This window comes from Danio rerio, chromosome 19 (genome assembly GCF_052040795.2).
Source record: "Danio rerio strain M-AB ecotype USA chromosome 19, GRCz13ab, whole genome shotgun sequence".
Classification (NCBI taxonomy): domain Eukaryota; kingdom Metazoa; phylum Chordata; class Actinopteri; order Cypriniformes; family Danionidae; genus Danio; species Danio rerio.
The window spans coordinates 6159244-6178065 of NC_141039.2; the positions used below are offsets into that span (position 1 = coordinate 6159244).

At 32.8% G+C, this 18822-nt stretch overlaps 1 protein-coding gene across 1 annotated transcript in view; it reads right to left on the reverse strand.

The window, feature by feature from the left end:
- The window catches only part of stx1b (syntaxin 1B), a 91194-nt gene that overhangs the window by 27914 nt on the left and 44458 nt on the right, over positions 1–18822 (reverse strand). The window contains 2 exon segments of the mRNA NM_131523.1: positions 12746–12845; positions 16188–16262. Of these exon segments, the coding sequence (NP_571598.1) occupies positions 12746–12845; positions 16188–16262 (175 nt within the window).

The following is an 18822-nucleotide window of genomic DNA, read 5'->3' on the forward strand; positions in this document are numbered from 1 at the left end:
TTGGGTACGGCAACCACAATCTGACGTCTGATAGACATCATAGTTGTAACGTCCATACAACTTTTAAAGCTATAACATCATTAGATGTTGATATTTGGTTAGACGTTGGACATTTACGTCAATCTAATAATGAGTTCTGGCTTCAACCCAATTTTCATTTCCAAACAAAATGGAACGTCTCCACGACATTGAGGTGCAACGTCAATATGACGTCATGTTGATGTCCTGTGCATGCTTGGGACATTGTTGAACATAAGATTTGTCGGTGTATAAATATAATAGCCATTCAACAAAGTATAAAATAGAGATTAAAAGTAAGTTTGGTTTAAGTAGATGGACTTTTTAACTTAAAACTAGAACAAATGGTCACCCTTTCTTAAACTCTGAGGATTGGTTGGATAGAAATACTTTCTGTCAAATTCATCACCTCTCAGCTAAAGTGAACTACACACAGCTCATTTTTACTTTCTAACGTCACTCACCTGCAGGGCAACATAAAGAACTTATAAGGCCAGGAGTTCAGTCGGCGCTGTATTTCTGATGGCTAATTTAGTCATTTAATTTGATTGGGTGAAATGCATTAATGAACCAGGGCAGAGCGGTAACAATTAGTCACCCGTAGAGCTGTAGAGAGGTTACAATTTCTGCTCAAGGTCACATCTGACTGCAAAAGAAAGAGATTTGCTCGTCTTTGGATTTTTTTTCCACAAATGTAACACCAGAAAGCAGCCCAGGAACTAGAATATACAGTGCTCAGCATAGTGCTGTCAAGTCTGTCATTCAAATGAATGTTTTCTACTCTATTAAAATAGTTGGGTTAAAAATAATCCAACATATAACCCAACTATAGGTTATTATAGCATCTTTCCAACTATGGGTTATTTTATCCCAATGCATTGGGTTGTAGAATTTAACCCAATGCTTTGAATTATTTTGATTAAATGTTATTTTGTCCATTCTGGTATTACTATTGCTACTATTACTTGCTTTTTTCCATTACATTTTAGTTCCAGACACTTTTGTTAAGATAAATCAAGAATCACAAACAATAAAGAAACAAAGAACAAAGTGCAGACAGTTATAAACTGTGCAAGCAGAAAATCCTGTGTCGATTGCGCTCAATATGAAGCTCTGTGTGCTGTAGAGACTGTCCAGCAGCTGCCGCAGTGTCCACAATGTACAATACATTTTAACCACATTCAAACGCTTTTAAAAAGTGGTCTTGGATGGTAAATTGTATATAAAACATAACACAGAGAGGTAATTTGATAAAAAATAACAACAATATTATTGCGTTATAGCTTAAATAAAATTTATAACGCAAAAACAACATTAAGCAAAAATAATAATACAGCTGTTTTGTGTCAGTTAAATCAGTTGACTGTTGAAATTAATTTTTTTAACCCAACTGGTTGAGTTATTAAATAAATAACCAAATAAAGGTTAAAAATAACCCAACAAAACACCAAATATTTACCTCAACTAGTTGAGTTATTATAAATAATCTAATAAAGGTTAAAAATAACCCAACAAAACACCAAATATTTACCTCAACTAGTTGAGTTATTATAAATAATCTAATAAAGGTTTAAAATAACCCAACAAAGCATCAAATATTTACCTTAACTAGTCGAGTTATTATAAATAATCTAATAAATGTTAAAAATAACCCAACAAAGCATCAAATATTTACCTTAACTAGTCGAGTTATTATAAATAACCTAATAAATGTTAAAAATAACCCAACAAAACACCAAATATTTACCTCAACTAGTTAAGTTATTATAAATAATCTAATAAAGGTTTAAAATAACCCAACAAAGCACTAAATATTTACCTCAACTAGTTAAGTTATTAATAAATAATCTAATAAATGTTAAAAATAACCCAACGAAGCACTAAATATTTACCTCAACTAGTTAAGTTATTAATAAATAATCTAATAAATGTTAAAAATAACCCAACAAAACACCAAATATTTACCTCAACTAGTTGAGTTATTATAAATAATCTAATAAAGGTTAAAAATAACCCAACAAAACACCAAATATTTACCTCAACTAGTCGAGTTATTATAAATAATCTAATAAAGGTTAAAAATAACCCACAAAGCACCAAATTTGTTTAACTCAACCACTGGGTTAAATAAATAACTCAACGTTTTTTAGAGTGTATAGGAAGCTTTACAATATTATATTCATGCATATACATTAGATTAGTCAGTACTGAAGCCAAATCTTAATCTAACAAAATAACTTATGATAACAGTCCAAAATGAGTACACCCAAGCTTATATGTTAAGGGAAAATATTAAATACAACATTTTTAAAAAGCAAAACTAAAAATTTTTTTTAACAATTTTGTTGTTTGTAATTTTTGCCCAATATTTTGCATGAATTTAAATGTCAAATATTTCTATTTCTAAAGATGTTCGGTGACTAAAATGTTATTTTTTATAACTATATCCATTTAATTAATCTCTTTTGTTCAAATGCACCAACATATACGACCTATATTCACTGAGAAATGGATACAAATATTAATTTTCAAAATGGGGCGTACTCAATTCTGCTGAGCACTAGTCAAAATGACAGTATAAAATTGATGAAATGCTTTGGTTTTAGGGTGGAAGTCTTCAAATGGGGGACTAGCATAGAAGTTGCGCATTAGCATCTAGATGCGCTGACCCAGAAATGTTAGCGAGATCACAATAACGCTGTATCACTTGAGGGCGAGGGGGATGGTAACACGGTTCTGGTGAAGGATCTAAGCAGCGAACACCATAGTTAGCTTGATCCCGAGTTGACGTGACCCATGAACTTGACAGTGACTGAGATCATATTCCCGTCAGTGTGTTCTGAGTAATATATTTCAGATAAAAGCCATTTGCTAAACAGAAAATGACAGCGCTGTGCCTGTGTTTTTCTTTTGGTACATGTGCTCCTGTATTCAAGGTCTGTCTTCAGAAAGAAAAACGAGCTCAGTGTAAACCTTACATTCTTCAATCCATTATATACAGTAGAAATGTGCAAGCTCAATAAATAACAAACACACACACACACACACACACACACACACACACACACACACGACACACTCCTACTGATGTAGAATGATACAAGGAGAACAACTGAGGTTAGACATTTAAAGATGTAAATGAAAATGATATCAGTTCTTATACTCGCTCTCATGTCATTCAGTCCTGTATGATTCTACTATTATAGTTAGCAATAAGGTGAGTAAAATATTAGGACAAAAACTATAGTCTTTACTTGAAACAAAATGTTCACTAAGAAGTCATATTTTAGTCTTTTTATCTTGAGAGTCATCTATTTTTCTATCCATCCATCCAGATATATAGATGGATATGCAGATACTGTATGTAGATATAGATGGATATCCAGATATATAGATATACAGAGATATAGATATCCAGGTATATAAATATACATACTGTAGATACCCAGATATATAGATATAGATAGATACCCAGATATATAAATATACATAGATACCCAGATATATAGATATCCAGATATAGATATAGATAGATTTCCAGATGTATAGATATTGATATCCTGATATACAGATATAGATATCCAGAGATATAGATAGATATCCAGATATATAAATATATAGATACCTAGATATATAGATTTAGTTATATATATATATAGTTATAATTATAGTTATATAAATAAATGGATTTAGATTTTCAAAAATATAGATATAGATAGATTTCCAAATAGATATCAAGAGAATCATCATAGATAAAGATACTGTAGATATCCAGATTTATAAATATACATAGATACCAGATTTATAGATATAGATAGATATCCAGAGATATACATAATTAGAATCCAGATATACTGCAAAAATATACATAGTTAACCAGATATATATATATATATATATAGATGGCTATCCAGATATATACAGTATATATAGATAGATATCCAGCTATATAGCTATAGCTAGTGATCCAAATATATCAAAATATCCAGATTCATTAATATAGATAGATATTCAAATTTATAGATACAGTAGATATCCAGATATATAGATAGATATGCAGATATAGATATATATTGAGATATATAGTTATAGATAGATATTAAGATATATAAATATTGATAGATATTGAGATATATATCCAGTTCTATCTATATAGATATCCAGATATATAATTATGAATAGATATTCAGATATGTAAATAAAGATGTATGTATATATATATATATATATATATATATATATATATATATATATATATATATATATATATATATATATATATATACATACATACATACATACATACATATATATATAGATATATAGATATATATACATATATATATATATATATATATATATATATATATATATATATAGATAGATAGATAGATAGATAGATAGATAGATAGATAGATAGATAGATAGATAGATAGATAGATAGATAGAAATAGATATAGATATCCAGATATATAGAAATAGATATTCAGATATGTAGAATATAGATAGATATCCAGATATAGACCGATATCTAGATGTGTAGATATATAATGTAAATGTAAAATAAAAGTACAAACTTACTCAAATTATAAAAACTTCCCATTTGACAAGAAATAACACTGAAGCTGAATGTCTACATCACTTTGCAAAAAATAAATAGATGGTGATTTATACAACCAAAAAGGACAGCGACTATCATAAAGTATAACAACAGTAGTGCATATATGACCACTGAAATTATTCTTTATGGTCAATTTTGGAATATAAGAGCATAAATCACTTCCTGTTGTTTGAAATAGTCTTGCTAACATGACATGAGAGTTGAGTAAATAATGACAATATTTTCATTTCGGGTGTACTATTTCCGTAAGAGATACTTTATTAAATCTGTTCTCCAGCCTTCTCGGGTTTCTGCTTCACACTGACACAGACATCGAGACAGACACTCAACTTCCACAGGTTCCCTTCATCCTTCATGCAGCGTGGTGAAAAACAAAGACAGAGGGGGGAAAGCAAAAGAAAAGAGAACAGAAAAAAAAGCAGAAAATAATGTTCATGCATGCAACAACAGAAACAGAAACCATGCATTGAAACCAAAGTGAATCACATGCAGCCTAAGAGCAGAAGAAGCTAAACCAAAGCTGTCAGACACAATGAGACGTCATCTATTATTAAAGATTCGTCTATGGCTGCTGAGTCATTCGTAGGCTGTGGATTTCTTGAACTGAGCTGGCCAGAATTCGGCATGTATACAGTTTGATGGAGATGGAGTTCGGGGTAAAAATGATTCGTATTCAGAATGAGAATGAATGAATAGCCACTATAACAATAACTATGCTTAAGCTACAATTTAACACTAGAATTAATGTTAAATTTTTTACAATATTAAAGCACAGTTATTGTCATCAAATTGTATTCTAGCTATCACAATTTAAAATCTAGGGCTAGTTGTGGTAAAATTTGACATATTTAGTGAAAAATGGGATATTTAAGTTGACTGAACCGAAATTTTAAGGCAGCATAAACACTTAAAATCCAGTATAGTGGTTCAGTGGTGCTTTTCTGGTGTTTCTGCAGGTAAAATGCCGCATTTTGCTACCAATTTTTTTTTGTTAGTACATATTTTGGACCAAAATTCCTGAGGAATATTTCCAGTACCTTGTTGAATCTATGCTAAGAATGATTGAGGCGGTTCTGTATGGGGTCCAACCCGGTACTAGTAAGGTGTACCTAATAAAGTGGCCAGTAATTGTAAATAGATGTTCAGATATAGATATCAAGATGTAGGTACATATCCAGATATATAGATATAGACAGATATCCAGATATATAGATATAGATAGATATGCAGATACATAGATATAGATAGATATCGAGATATATAGATTAATAGATATCCACATATATAGATATAGATGGATATATCCAGATATATAAATATAGATAGATATATAGATATAGATATCCACATATATAGATGCATATATCCAGATATATAAATATAGATAGATATCCACATATATAGATATAGACGGATATATAGATAGATGTCCAGATAATGCGATAAAGATGGATATCCATATATATAGATACAGACTAATATTCAGATATATAGATATAGATAGATATCTACATATATAGATATAGACGGATGTATAGATAGACGTCCAGATATATAGATATAGACGGATGTATAGATAGACGTCCAGATATATAAATATAGACGGATGTATAGATAGACGTCCAGATATATAGATATAGCTGGATATCCACATATATAGATATAGACGGATATCCAGATATATAGAAATAGATAGATGCCCACATATATAGATATAGACGGATATATACAGTAGATAGATGTCCAGATATATAGACATAGCTAGATATCCACATATATAGATATAGACGGACATATCCAGTAGATAAATGTCCAGATATATAGACATAGCTAGATATCCACATATATAGATCTAGACGGATATATCCAGTAGATAAATGTCCAGATATATAGACATAGCTAGATATCCACATATATAGATCTAGACGGATATATCCAGTAGATAAATGTCCAGATATATAGACATAGCTAGATATCCACATATATAGATATAGACGGATATATCCAGATGTATAAATATAGATAGATATATAGATACAGATAGATATCCACATATATAGACGCATACATCCAGATATATAGATATAGACTGATATATAGATAGATATCCACATTTATAGATACAGACGGATGTATAGATAGATGTCCAGATATATAGATATAGCTAGAGATCCACGTATATAGATATAGACGGATATATGCAGATACATAAATATAGATAGATATCCAGATAGATGTCCAGATATATAGATATAGCTAGAGATCCACATATGTCCAGATATGTCCAAATATCCAGATATATATAGACATATGTAGATATAGACGAATATCTAGATATATAGACATAAATAGATATCCAGATGTGTAGATGTAGATAGATGTCCATACATATAGACGACTATTCAGATATGTAGATATGAACAGATATATAGATAGATATTCATATATATAGATGGATATCCAGATATATAGCTATAGATAGATGCCTATATATATATATATATATATATATATATATATATATATATATATATATATATATATATATATATATATATATATAGATATGGACAAATATACACACATATATATATCAATATATAGCTACATATCTAGAAACAGATAAAAGTCCATATATATATATATATATATATATATATATATATATATATATATATATATATATATATATATATATATATATATATAGTATCTATAGTATCTAGTATCATATATATATAGTATCTAGTGCAGCTAAATTTGATGAAACTCAAATCCACTGTGGAATGTGCATTTCTAAGAGACAGAACTTGTAATATTATTAATAGTACATGTTCAGCACTTCTAAAAGAAAACTGAAACGTTAGTCTGAAGCTCTTTGATTATATTAGACTAGTAGGTGGTGACATATGAGTCACACTGTAGCCATGTTTACACCGTCAGGCCAACAGTGAGCGTGCCAGGGTCCAGGACTTCATCAGACCTCGTCTGGGCTTCCTTGAGGCCAGTAGACAGGGTTATTCGTCCTGCTAGCTTGTTACATAGTGAACCAGCTGGGGCTTGAGGAGTGGTCACGAACAAGGGTGTCATTTGCCTCGGTCATAAAAGGGCTTTCATGTTTTTATTATAGGATATCAGCTAACATTAGCATTTAAAAAAATGTTAAAGGCGCAGCATGTATGATTTTCCTTTATAAAATATCCTAAAATCACTAGAACAGTGTTATATATTTGGCTGACTTGGCATTATCTCAAATTATTTAAAAAGTAGTCAGAGATATAAGCAGTCTTAACTTGTGAGATGTGTTCATGATGTTACACTCTCTGTGGGCAAATCTGCGGAATTCTGCGGAAAATCTGCGGAATTCTGCGTGCGCAGATTCCGTGTGGGCCTACTGATAAGGGAAGTTTATTCATAAACTAATTTCAAGAGGATCATGTGACTATGATTGAACACGGCTGGTTCTGGATTAGCATGCATGATCCACCAATCAGGCCATTCCTAACCAACTATAAAGAGCCAGGGTTTTTCACTACAGTCATCTTCAATTTTGAAGAATCCCCCTTACACCCCTACCTCTTCACCTTTCCCTCCATAGGGCGGCACGTTGGCCCAGTGGTTAGCACTGTTGCCAGGTTTTACAGGCTGGTGGTCGTTTCTGAGCGTAGTTTGCATGTTCTACCCATGCTCGCGTGGGTTATCGGGTCCTCCGGTTTCCTCCCACATTCCAAAAACATGCATGAAAAGTGAATTGATTAATCTAAATTTTGCACTACAGTCAATCTCTCACCCTGCAGCATATCTTTTCATAGCATTCAATTTTTAGTCACCAGTTTATATCAAGGGGGAGTTGTCGAGATCTACCTGAGCTCAAGGGTCCCCTCTCGCCCTGCAAACGGGAGGGAACCCAGGGCTCAAGGACCTTTTGGGCTCAGGGCTCTTTCCCGGGACAGCATGCCAAACTTGCTTATAATCAATCATCAGCTAAGTGTGAACTCTTGAAAACAGTGTTGCTTCTTCTCCAATTGATCCTGAGTGGAGGAACCAGAAGCGGTGGACTGTGTCATAATAAAAGCTCTGCTGCTTTTGTTTTGCTTTGTGTTTTTGTTGTTTGCCGGGTTTCATCATTATGGGATGTTTACACCGACATGCTTTGTGTGAGTAAATCACATATACTCACACTTGAACCTTTTAAGCTCACTTGCTTCATTCAAATTACTCAAGTTTCCTTGCAAAATGGCTGACATGGATTTTGTTGAAAGGGTAGCTTTGCTTTATGTAATATGGACGGCGGAAACTGTCATATGGACTTGTTTGGCGCTGTGTTGAGGTCCATCAGATCCTTCAGAGGCGCACAGTAGCTTGGTAAGTTTCAAAACTCCTCCAGGAGTTGAGCCTGGATGACGGCCGCTACTAGAGCAAACTCCTGATTGGATCACGTGGCAGGAATTTTCGCAAGAGTTCAGATTTTAAAAACTCCAGTGCACAGAACAGCATTATAAAAAAACCTGCAAATATATTTATACTGATAAAACAGTGTTGCTCAGGAGTGGAAGAACCAGAAGCGGTGGACTGTATCATAGTAAAAGCTCTGCTGCTTTCGTTTTGCTTGCCGGCTTTCATCCTTATGGGGCATTTACACCGGATGCACCTTTTGCGAGTAAATCACGATATTCCTGAATATTTTAAGTTTACCAGCTTCATTTGCGCAAGAAGTTCGCTTCATATATCAAGTACATCAAGTTTTGTTGCAGAAAAATTGCCATAAGATCTTTCAGAGGCGCACCTAGCTTGATGAGTTTCACCAACTCCTCCAGGAGCTGCGCCTGGATGACGGGCGCTAATAGAGCAAGCTCCTGATTGGATCACGAGGCAGGAATTTTCGCAAAAGTTCAGATTTTTAAACTCAAAAGCACAGAGCAGCATTATAAAAAAAACTTGTAAAAAAATGTATTTAGTCAGATAAAACGGTGTTGCTTCTTCTCCACTTGATCGAAAGCTGTGTTTTTCTCTGAATTTGCTGGGAGTCATTTTTGAACAGGAGTAACAGGGAAAGTAACCGGCGATATTGAGTTTGAAATTCAAGTAACGTAAATTAACCTCTTGAACTGTTACAAAACCAAATACGTCGATTTGAAGTGCTAACAAATAAAATTGGTAGTATTGTGGCACTTTTGGTCACTTTATTATTATAAGGTACAATTCTCGCTATTAATAAATCAATTACATTTGACATTTGCTTTAATAAACTCCTAATAAGCTGCTTATAATTAGTCATTATGTTAGTAGTTAGGTTTAGTTGTGATTTACTCAAGTAAATAAACTGAATTAATGAATAAAAATCTTCGATATTCCTTGTGGGCCTACTAATAACTTGAACTAAACTCTGTTTGCTGCACATGTACGTTTACTAAAGAGCTGACAGACGATACTGGACCGGCTCATAGACATTTGTTGAAGATTGTTGCTGGGGAAAGATGAGGTGAGCAGGATTTTTAGCAACATTTGTGAAGAAACGGCCTCTGCGATGTGGGCCGGTTGCTCTATGAGGTGTGTGGGTTTGGTCTAACTAACTCTTGGAGCGCGGTGCTGGTGGCAGTGCCTGTTTTGTGGAGTGGGTGGCGCAAGTGCAGGGTATTGGAGAAAGGCTTGAATAGGCTCACCAATGAGCTCATATATCTTACCACACAGCTGCAGCCGAGTCATGGGGCTGGTTCGATAAATCCCTGATTGAACTGGCACCTCTCACTATACCCTTTCCGCATTGTGCCTGAATATGTACGCATAACAGCCTTGGTTTGTAGGGATTTGTGCATGTGCTAAAGGGGCAGTTCACGCAAACATTCACACTATTTTTACACGGATGCTATGTTGATTAGGGCTGAACAATATATGGTTTGAGCATCTAGATTGCAATGTGTGTATCAGCAATAGTCCCATCCACAACCAGAGACCTTCTTGCTGTTAGGCGACAATGCTAAGCACTGAGCCACCATGCTGCCATGTGCAAAATAATAAAATATACAATGATCAATTATAATTTGCAAAAGGGAATTGTGGGTGAACTGTTCCTTTAAGGCCGAACAGTACAGCAGACAATGCAAATATATCCAGTGCATTGCTTTTAATGTGGAAACCGTGGGTGGAGGTGAGTGCTAATGCAAAAATTTGTCATCTTGCCCTGATATAGATATGCATTTCACAAGCGTGTGTCTGCATGGTGTTTATTTATGTGCGTGAATGGATGAATCCTAGAGGAAGACATGGGGGAGGTAAAACATGTCAAATTCGCACTTCTTTTTTTATTATTACATGCCTGAACGTCTCACTGATGAGGTCTCACATACAGTACATTACCGCTCTGCAAAAGGCATCATATACAGTTGATGTTAAAATAATTAGCCCTCCTTTTTTCCAATTATTTCACAAATGACATTTAACAAAGCAGGGAATTTTTTGCAGAAATTACCTATAATATATTTTAACCTAGTTAATTTTGACCTAGTTAAGCCTTTAAATGTCACTTTAAAGTGAAAGTGAAGCACTTAGTCAAGTTTACATTATTTTGTACATTGATTTCCACTTTAATAAATTTATATAACAAACGAAAGGTATTTAAAAAAAATAGAAAAGTATAAATATTTTATATTGGACACAATTTTGATGCTTGTATTTGCACCAGTTCCAAATAACTATAACAAACTCGATTTATGTAACCATGTGGAAGAAACCGGCATGTTTTACTATAGCTTTTAGCGCAAGGGCAAACTATTAAAAAAAAATCTTTATTTTATGTATTTTTTTCAACTGATGGGGTGGTGGAAAAAAAGATAAAATAACAGCCGTAAATTATAGACATTTACTGTAAAATAACGGATGGTGAATTACAGAATAATTTTACCAGAAATTTTTATTTAAGGAAATGTATGTATCTTAACCTCTGTTATTTTACAGTAAATTTCTATAATTTTTAACGTCCATTATTTTACGATAAATTTCTATAACTTATCGTCCTTTATTTTACGGTACATTTCTGTAATTTAACGTTGGTTATTTTACAGTAAATTTCTGTAATTTAATGTCCATTATTTTACCGTAATTTTTTGTAATTTAGCGTCTGATATTTTCCAAATGTTTCTGTAATTTAGCATCTGTTATTTTATAGTAAATTTCTGTAATTTAACGTCCGTTATTTTACCATAAATTTCTGTAATTTAACATATGTTATTTTACTGTAAAGTTCTGTAATTTAACGTCCGTTATTTTACGGTAAATTTCTATAACTTACCGACCATTATTTTACGATAAATTTCTATAACTTAACGTCCATTATTTTACGTTAAATTTCTATAACTTACCATCCATTATTTTACGATAAATTTCTATAACTTAACGTACATTATTTTAAGATAAATTTCTATAACTTAATGTCCATTATTTTCTGATAAATTTCTATAACTTATTTTCCATTATTTTACGGTAAATTTCTGTCATTTAATGTCTGGTATTTTACAGTAAATATCTATAGTTTAATGGCCGTTATATAATAACATTTTTTTTTTCGGTGCTTTGCCATCCTGGAATGATGCTGTGTCTGATGTCACGGGGTTGGTTCCATTCCCTCAGCTGAACAGATACAATGGATGTAAAGGAATGAACACGGAGACTGAAAAGCATAATTTAACCCAATGTTGTGAGCGTGGAACTGGTGCAAATACAAGCATCAAAGTTGTGTCTAATATAAAATATTTATACTTTTCTATTTTTTTTTTTAAATGCCTTTCGTTTGTTATAGAAATTTATTTAAGTGGAAACCAATTTACAAAATAATGTAACTTGACTGAGTGCTTCACTTCCGCTTTAAGCTGAATACTAGTATTTTGATATATCTAGTAAAATATCTATTAAAATATTGTTTTGTCATCATGGCAAATCTAAAAAAACAGTTATTAGAAATGAGTTACTATGTTTAAAATTCTTCTCTCCGTTAAACAGAAATTGGGGGCAAAAATTTAGAGGGGGGCTAATAATTCTGACTTAGCTGTATATTAAGCAGAATTGTTGTTATGAAGCAGACTGATATGAATGTGAATAAGTGTAACTCACTTTCATCAGGGTTTGGTGCTGCTAGGATGGCACTGTGCTGCTTCTTCACCTGTTCCACATCCTCTGACAGCTTTTCAATACAGCCGCGGATCTCCTCCACCTGTCAGCAAAACAACACGTGTTAATAATGGCCAGCATCAATACTGTGACATTTGCAGATCAGATCTAAGAGGGGACTATAATATGGAGCATTTGTGTTTTTAATATTGTAATGCATTATTATGATGAAAGTGTATAATAATCTTTTTTTAATGACAATAAAATGTTTGAAATGTTTATTATAAAACACATTATGGTGCTCTGTGTAATTAAAACAATTTATTAAATGACTACAATAACTATTTAATTATAGTAATGGATCTTTATGGAAATGTCTTTTTTTAATTAATGAAATGTATTTTTATTTTATAAAACACATTAATGTGCTTGACAATAACAACTATTTTATTATAATTATAAATAATAAAGACACGTTATTGTGTTCTGTGTAGGAATGGCATGATAACCAGTTTTGGAAAAGTCAAGGTATTAAAACCGCCAAAGTGTTTTGTTATACCATTGTATAAGTATATGTCCTATAACAATATATATATATATATATATATATATATATATATATATATATATATATATATATATATATATATATATATATATATATATATATATATATATAATATAATATATAGCACTAAAAATTTACAACATCAACAAAAAACATAATCCATATTTCCTTTGGCAAATTGACTGAACTTTTGAAAACCTCAGCTGCACTGACCTAAAATTCTATTTCAGTGATACAAAACACATTTAAGTCACAGTTGAGTTAACATAACATTACTTATCAGTTTTCTGGAGAACTACTCTGTAACAAAACCCTGTAAGTTGTGTCAACTGAAAAACTTTGTCTGCAGAACCGAACTGCTTGAAGTTGAGTGAACAAAAAAACAACCCTTATTTTCTTTTTTTTTATGTACTTATCATTTTTTTCACCTTTAATTGATATTACAGTAGCGAGTATAGATAGGAAAGTGGCAAGAGGAGAGAGAGGAATGATTGTTATAGAACCTTGAGGCGGGAAACAAACTCAGGTCACTAAGAGATCACGTGGAAAAGCTATTTTCATTTGAGTTTTTGGATTTATTATTAATTTATGTGAGTAAAATCTTATTATTAATTGTAAACTTATATTTACATTATGGAAAAATTAGAACATCACTCAGAAATGCTATTTTTCAATTGATTTACTGTATTTATTATGGATTTATATTACTAAAACCTCAGTATTAATTGTTAACTATATTTACAGCAATGGAAAACATAAAGAGATTACTTAAAAATTATATTTTTAAACTGATTTACAGGATTTATTGTGGATTTATGTGATTCAAATATTTATTAATTGTAAATTTCTATTTAAAGCTATGAAAAAAATTAAGAGATCACTTGGAAATGCTATTTTTCAATTGATTTACTGGATTTATTATGGATTTATATTGCTGAAATCAGGGCGACGCAGTGGCGCAGTAGGTAGTGCTGTCACTTCACAGCAAGAAGGTCGCTGGTTCAAGCCCTGGACGGGTCAGTTGGCATTTCGGTGTGGAGTTTGCATGTTCTCCTCGTGTTGGTGTGGGTTTCCTCCGAGTGCTCCGGTTTCCCCCACAGTCCAAAGACATGCGCTATTGGTAAATTGGGTAAGCTAAATTGCCTATAGTGTATGTGTGTGAAAAAGTGTGTATGGTGGTTTCCCAGTGTGGGGTTGCGACTGGAAGGGCATCTGCTGCGTAAAACCTATGCTGGATAAGTTGGCAGTTCATTCCGCTGTGGCGACCACTGATAAATAAAAGGACTAAGGCGAAGGAAAATGAATGAATTAATAAAAACACATGTAAATATTTCATAACAATAGTTTTTTTGTTCATTATTATTATTTTTAATGGAATGCACTGCTCACTTTGTTCAGTTTTTGGCCTGATATTCAGATGAGTCAGTTATTTCACAGACAATCATTTGGTATTTTAGACCAAATAGCGTCTATTTTAGTTTCAATGTCTGATTCCATCCTGTTGAAGAATATCAAGCATTTGATATTTTGTTGTTTATCATGTTTGGAATGACTTGACTGTCCAGTATTTTAATGCTTAGTCATTTACGATTTGATGCCCAGTTTTTTTCTATAACCGTTTGCTAAGTTAGAAAGACTTTGATAGCTCTAGGCTTTTAAAACCTGTGTATATAATGAAATAAACTGAAAAATAGACTTGATTTTTAATGACCACGTTTAGATGGACATCAGTAATTAAATTATTTGCCTTAATCTTAATAGGTGTTTACATGAGTTGCTTTTTAAATGTTCCTTTATAAGCCTGTTATCGCACATAATTCGATTAACGCCATTGTGTCACCACGCTATCGGCATATCCTTCGGAGTTTCATGTCATTTCAGGTGTTTCATTTTTAATTTGTCGACTTTAACTGCAGTTTGGCACTTTCACTTTCATTCAGGAACATTTCACGCATGCCCCTATCAAAAACTAATTTGATACCGCACGCCGTATGGGAAAAAAAAAAACTGGTTTGTTGTCCTTTACTGACTCTGTGGGTGCAGATAATAGTGTCAAACAGTTGTGTGTGTGTGGACTATCCTGTTACAAAACATGTGTTTCCATCACGCGTCTAAAATTGCCGTACTCCACATGTCCTGATTCCATTTCTGTTTATTTCAATTATTTCGGCCACGATTTTATCATCTGAGACAAATTTGGGAAATCCTAAAAGATTCCTGAAATCCTAGGCTAAAATCTTTGGGATCAAGTTTTCCTTCCAATAAAGTTCTGGCAGAGTCAGAAGATTTCACACACTTTCCTGCAGTGCGACAACAGCTGGGATGAGCATCAATCCAAGAACCAATAGGAGCGCCGAATTTAATGACGCAATCCATGCGACAATTCAAATGACCACGGGGAAATGTCAAAACACGTGACATGCCGTGTGCAAAATCACCGCTACAGATTGTTTAGGTTTCCTGTGAGGAATCATTTCAGAACGCTGGATAGTGAAAATGTCACGGGTGGCTGACATCAAACTCCAAGGGAGTTTTCTTCCATGTTTGGTGCATCTTTATTTTCATTCAGTCTGACATTAGACGGCAGAGATCTTACAGGGATCCAAGTTCGTGCAGTCTGACATGCTACAATCGTTCAGGATTATAAAAAAAATCGCACAGTGTGAGCTGGCCTTTAGTCGGACAAAATAAATCAAATATTGCTGTTTACATGGTAGACTCTGAATTAGAGTACTGTCTTAATCGCATTAAAATTGGATTATTGGTGTCCATGTAAACATACTCAAAGTTTCAGTAATTTTCTCTTGCTTTAAAGACGACAGGACACAAGATCACAGCATAACCTGATGACCAAAAATAAATTAAATAAAAAATTACCTGTTCGAAAAATTCATCCATAAAGTGGTCTCGGTCGACATGAACGACTTCCTCGTCATCGTCACTGTCCTTAGCCTGTGACAAACACACAAAAAATACAACTTGTTAATTTTAATGCAAGCAACAAAAATAAAGAAGTTTTTTCCAATGTTCAATAACCAATAATAATACTGATAATGTTGTCCAAGCAAACTTCTTGAAAGTGAACAGCAGTAAGTTTTCCGAGATAATACAGTCTTTAAACTTTGAAAATTCCAAGTGTTTGTGTGTGTGTGAATGTGTTTTTGTGACATATCAGGACACAAATTTGTATAATGATATGGATATGACACAGTTATTACAAGACAGTGTTGGATTATTAGGACATTGCTGATGTACTATAAAAAAAGAGTCATAACAACAAACATTTTTGAACTTATTTTAATATGTGAATCAGGTTTTAAGGAGTTGCACAAAGTTTGACTTCATAAGTTTGATTCAACTTAAAAAATGGCAGGATTTGTTGTTTCTGAAAAAGCTTATAAATCACACTGGATGAGTTTTATTTACAATTGAAGTCAGAATTATAAGTCCCCCTGCTTATTTTTCCCCCAATTTTTGTTTAACGGAGAGTTTTTTCAGCACATTTCTAAACATGATAGTTTTAATAACTCATCTCTAATAACTTTTTTATTTTTTCTTTGCCATTATAACATTTAAAGGCTTAAGGTTAATAAGCTTAACTAGGCAGGTTAGGGTAATTAGGAAAGTTATTGTATAATGATGGTTTGTCCTTTAGACTATCGGAAAAAAAATTTGCCTAAAGGGGCTAATAATTATGTCCTTAAAATGGTGTTTAAATAATTAAAAACTGCTTTTATTCTAGCCGAAATAAAACAAATAAGACTTTCTCCAGAAGAAAAAATATTTTCAGACATACTGTGAAAATTTCCTGAATCTGTTAAACATCATTTGGGAAATATTTTAAAAAGAAAAATCAAAGGGAGGCTAATAATTCTGACTTCAACTGTAGATCGAAAATACATTTTGTACAGTCAAAAAAACAATCGAAACCTATGTAAAGTGCCCACAATTCACAAAACAAACCTTTGTGTGTTTGTAAAATAAATACAAATGTTAGGCAACATAACTGTACAGTAAATGTGGGAAAAGATTGTGTATGAATATATTATCATAAAATAATTGACCCTTAGACTCATATTACTCATTTACTCATAATACTTTTACTCATATTACCAATAGGGAATGAAACAACATCAGCGAAGATAACAATGTGAGAAATGCAAATTTGCTGAATGTGACCATGAGCCCTAGTGAACATTTTTTATTTTTTTAATTAAGAATCTGAATGCAAAGTAAATAAGATTTCACTGCATTTCAGAAAAAAAATGAACAATTTACTAGCGAGAAAACAGTTAAGCAGCATCTGCAGCAAGGGGATAAAGAATGAGCCTCTTCCAATCGTCCTTAACTTTCAGTTTCTCTTTCTCTCTTTCGTGGATAAGGAAATGGTGACATCCATTAGCCTACATATTTAATTTGGTTTATTAAGTGCATTTGTCTCAAAACAATTTTTTAAATTCAGTTCTAATTTTCAGCAAAAGAATAAATGAACAATAATAACGAAGTGTGCTCAAAAAAGAGTTATATCCAAATACACATGCAATGCCCCATACAATCCAAAACCTGACAAGTGGACAAATCTAAACTTGTTTTAATAAAACAAATATACATATAATAAATAATATGGCTAATAATAATAATATTATACAAAAGCATATTGGCATGAATAAACAAACAAAAAGCCCCCCGAGGTGAAGACATGAAGGAAGTGTTTTTTGTATATTTATGTAAAAAATAATACGTTTTGTAATATTTATTACTTTAATTCTTTTTCATATGTAAAGATATTTGTGTATTGCTGTACATCCTGTGTGTTTTAAGCAATGTGTAAGCAAGGCGCACAACTAACGCGCTCTGCGCTGGACTTTAGAATTGGACTTAGACCTTTGGACTTTTTTTGGTCTATTGCGCAGTCTAATTTAGTTCCTCAAAATAGCAACACGCCAACAATGCGCCTCAACATGCCTCTTTTCTAGACCGAAACACACATGAGTCTACAAAGTGGCACACATTTATTTGCTATTTAAACAACGTGGTGGAAAACAGGAAAATGAAGGTTGCGTTGGTCTGAAAATAGCAACACGTTGGGGCAAACATGTATTGCGCCTTATTGCGCCGGGTGTATGATAGGGCCCTTAAGAATTGTGCTGTTTCAGCTCATTTGTAAAAAGTAGTTTGAACAAGCAGCAAACTATATTTTTGGAGTGTAGGATAATAACCCCAAAACACTAGATATCGATTATAAATATTGATATTCCTCAGCAGTTAATCTCCAAAAGAACAACCGTATTGAACACATCCAGGCAGCGTCTCCATTTTCTCATATAGGATAAAGTAGGGCAGCCTAATAAACTAATGCAAATCACATGTTTTGAGATGAGCACACGGTGCCACATTTAAATGATACTTTGATTGTGTTCACATATTGGTATGAGAATTGGGGATAGCTGGAGGGCGATCTCAGATTAGCTTGTACGGTCAATCCACACTGAGCGGAATAGGACGTTCTCCT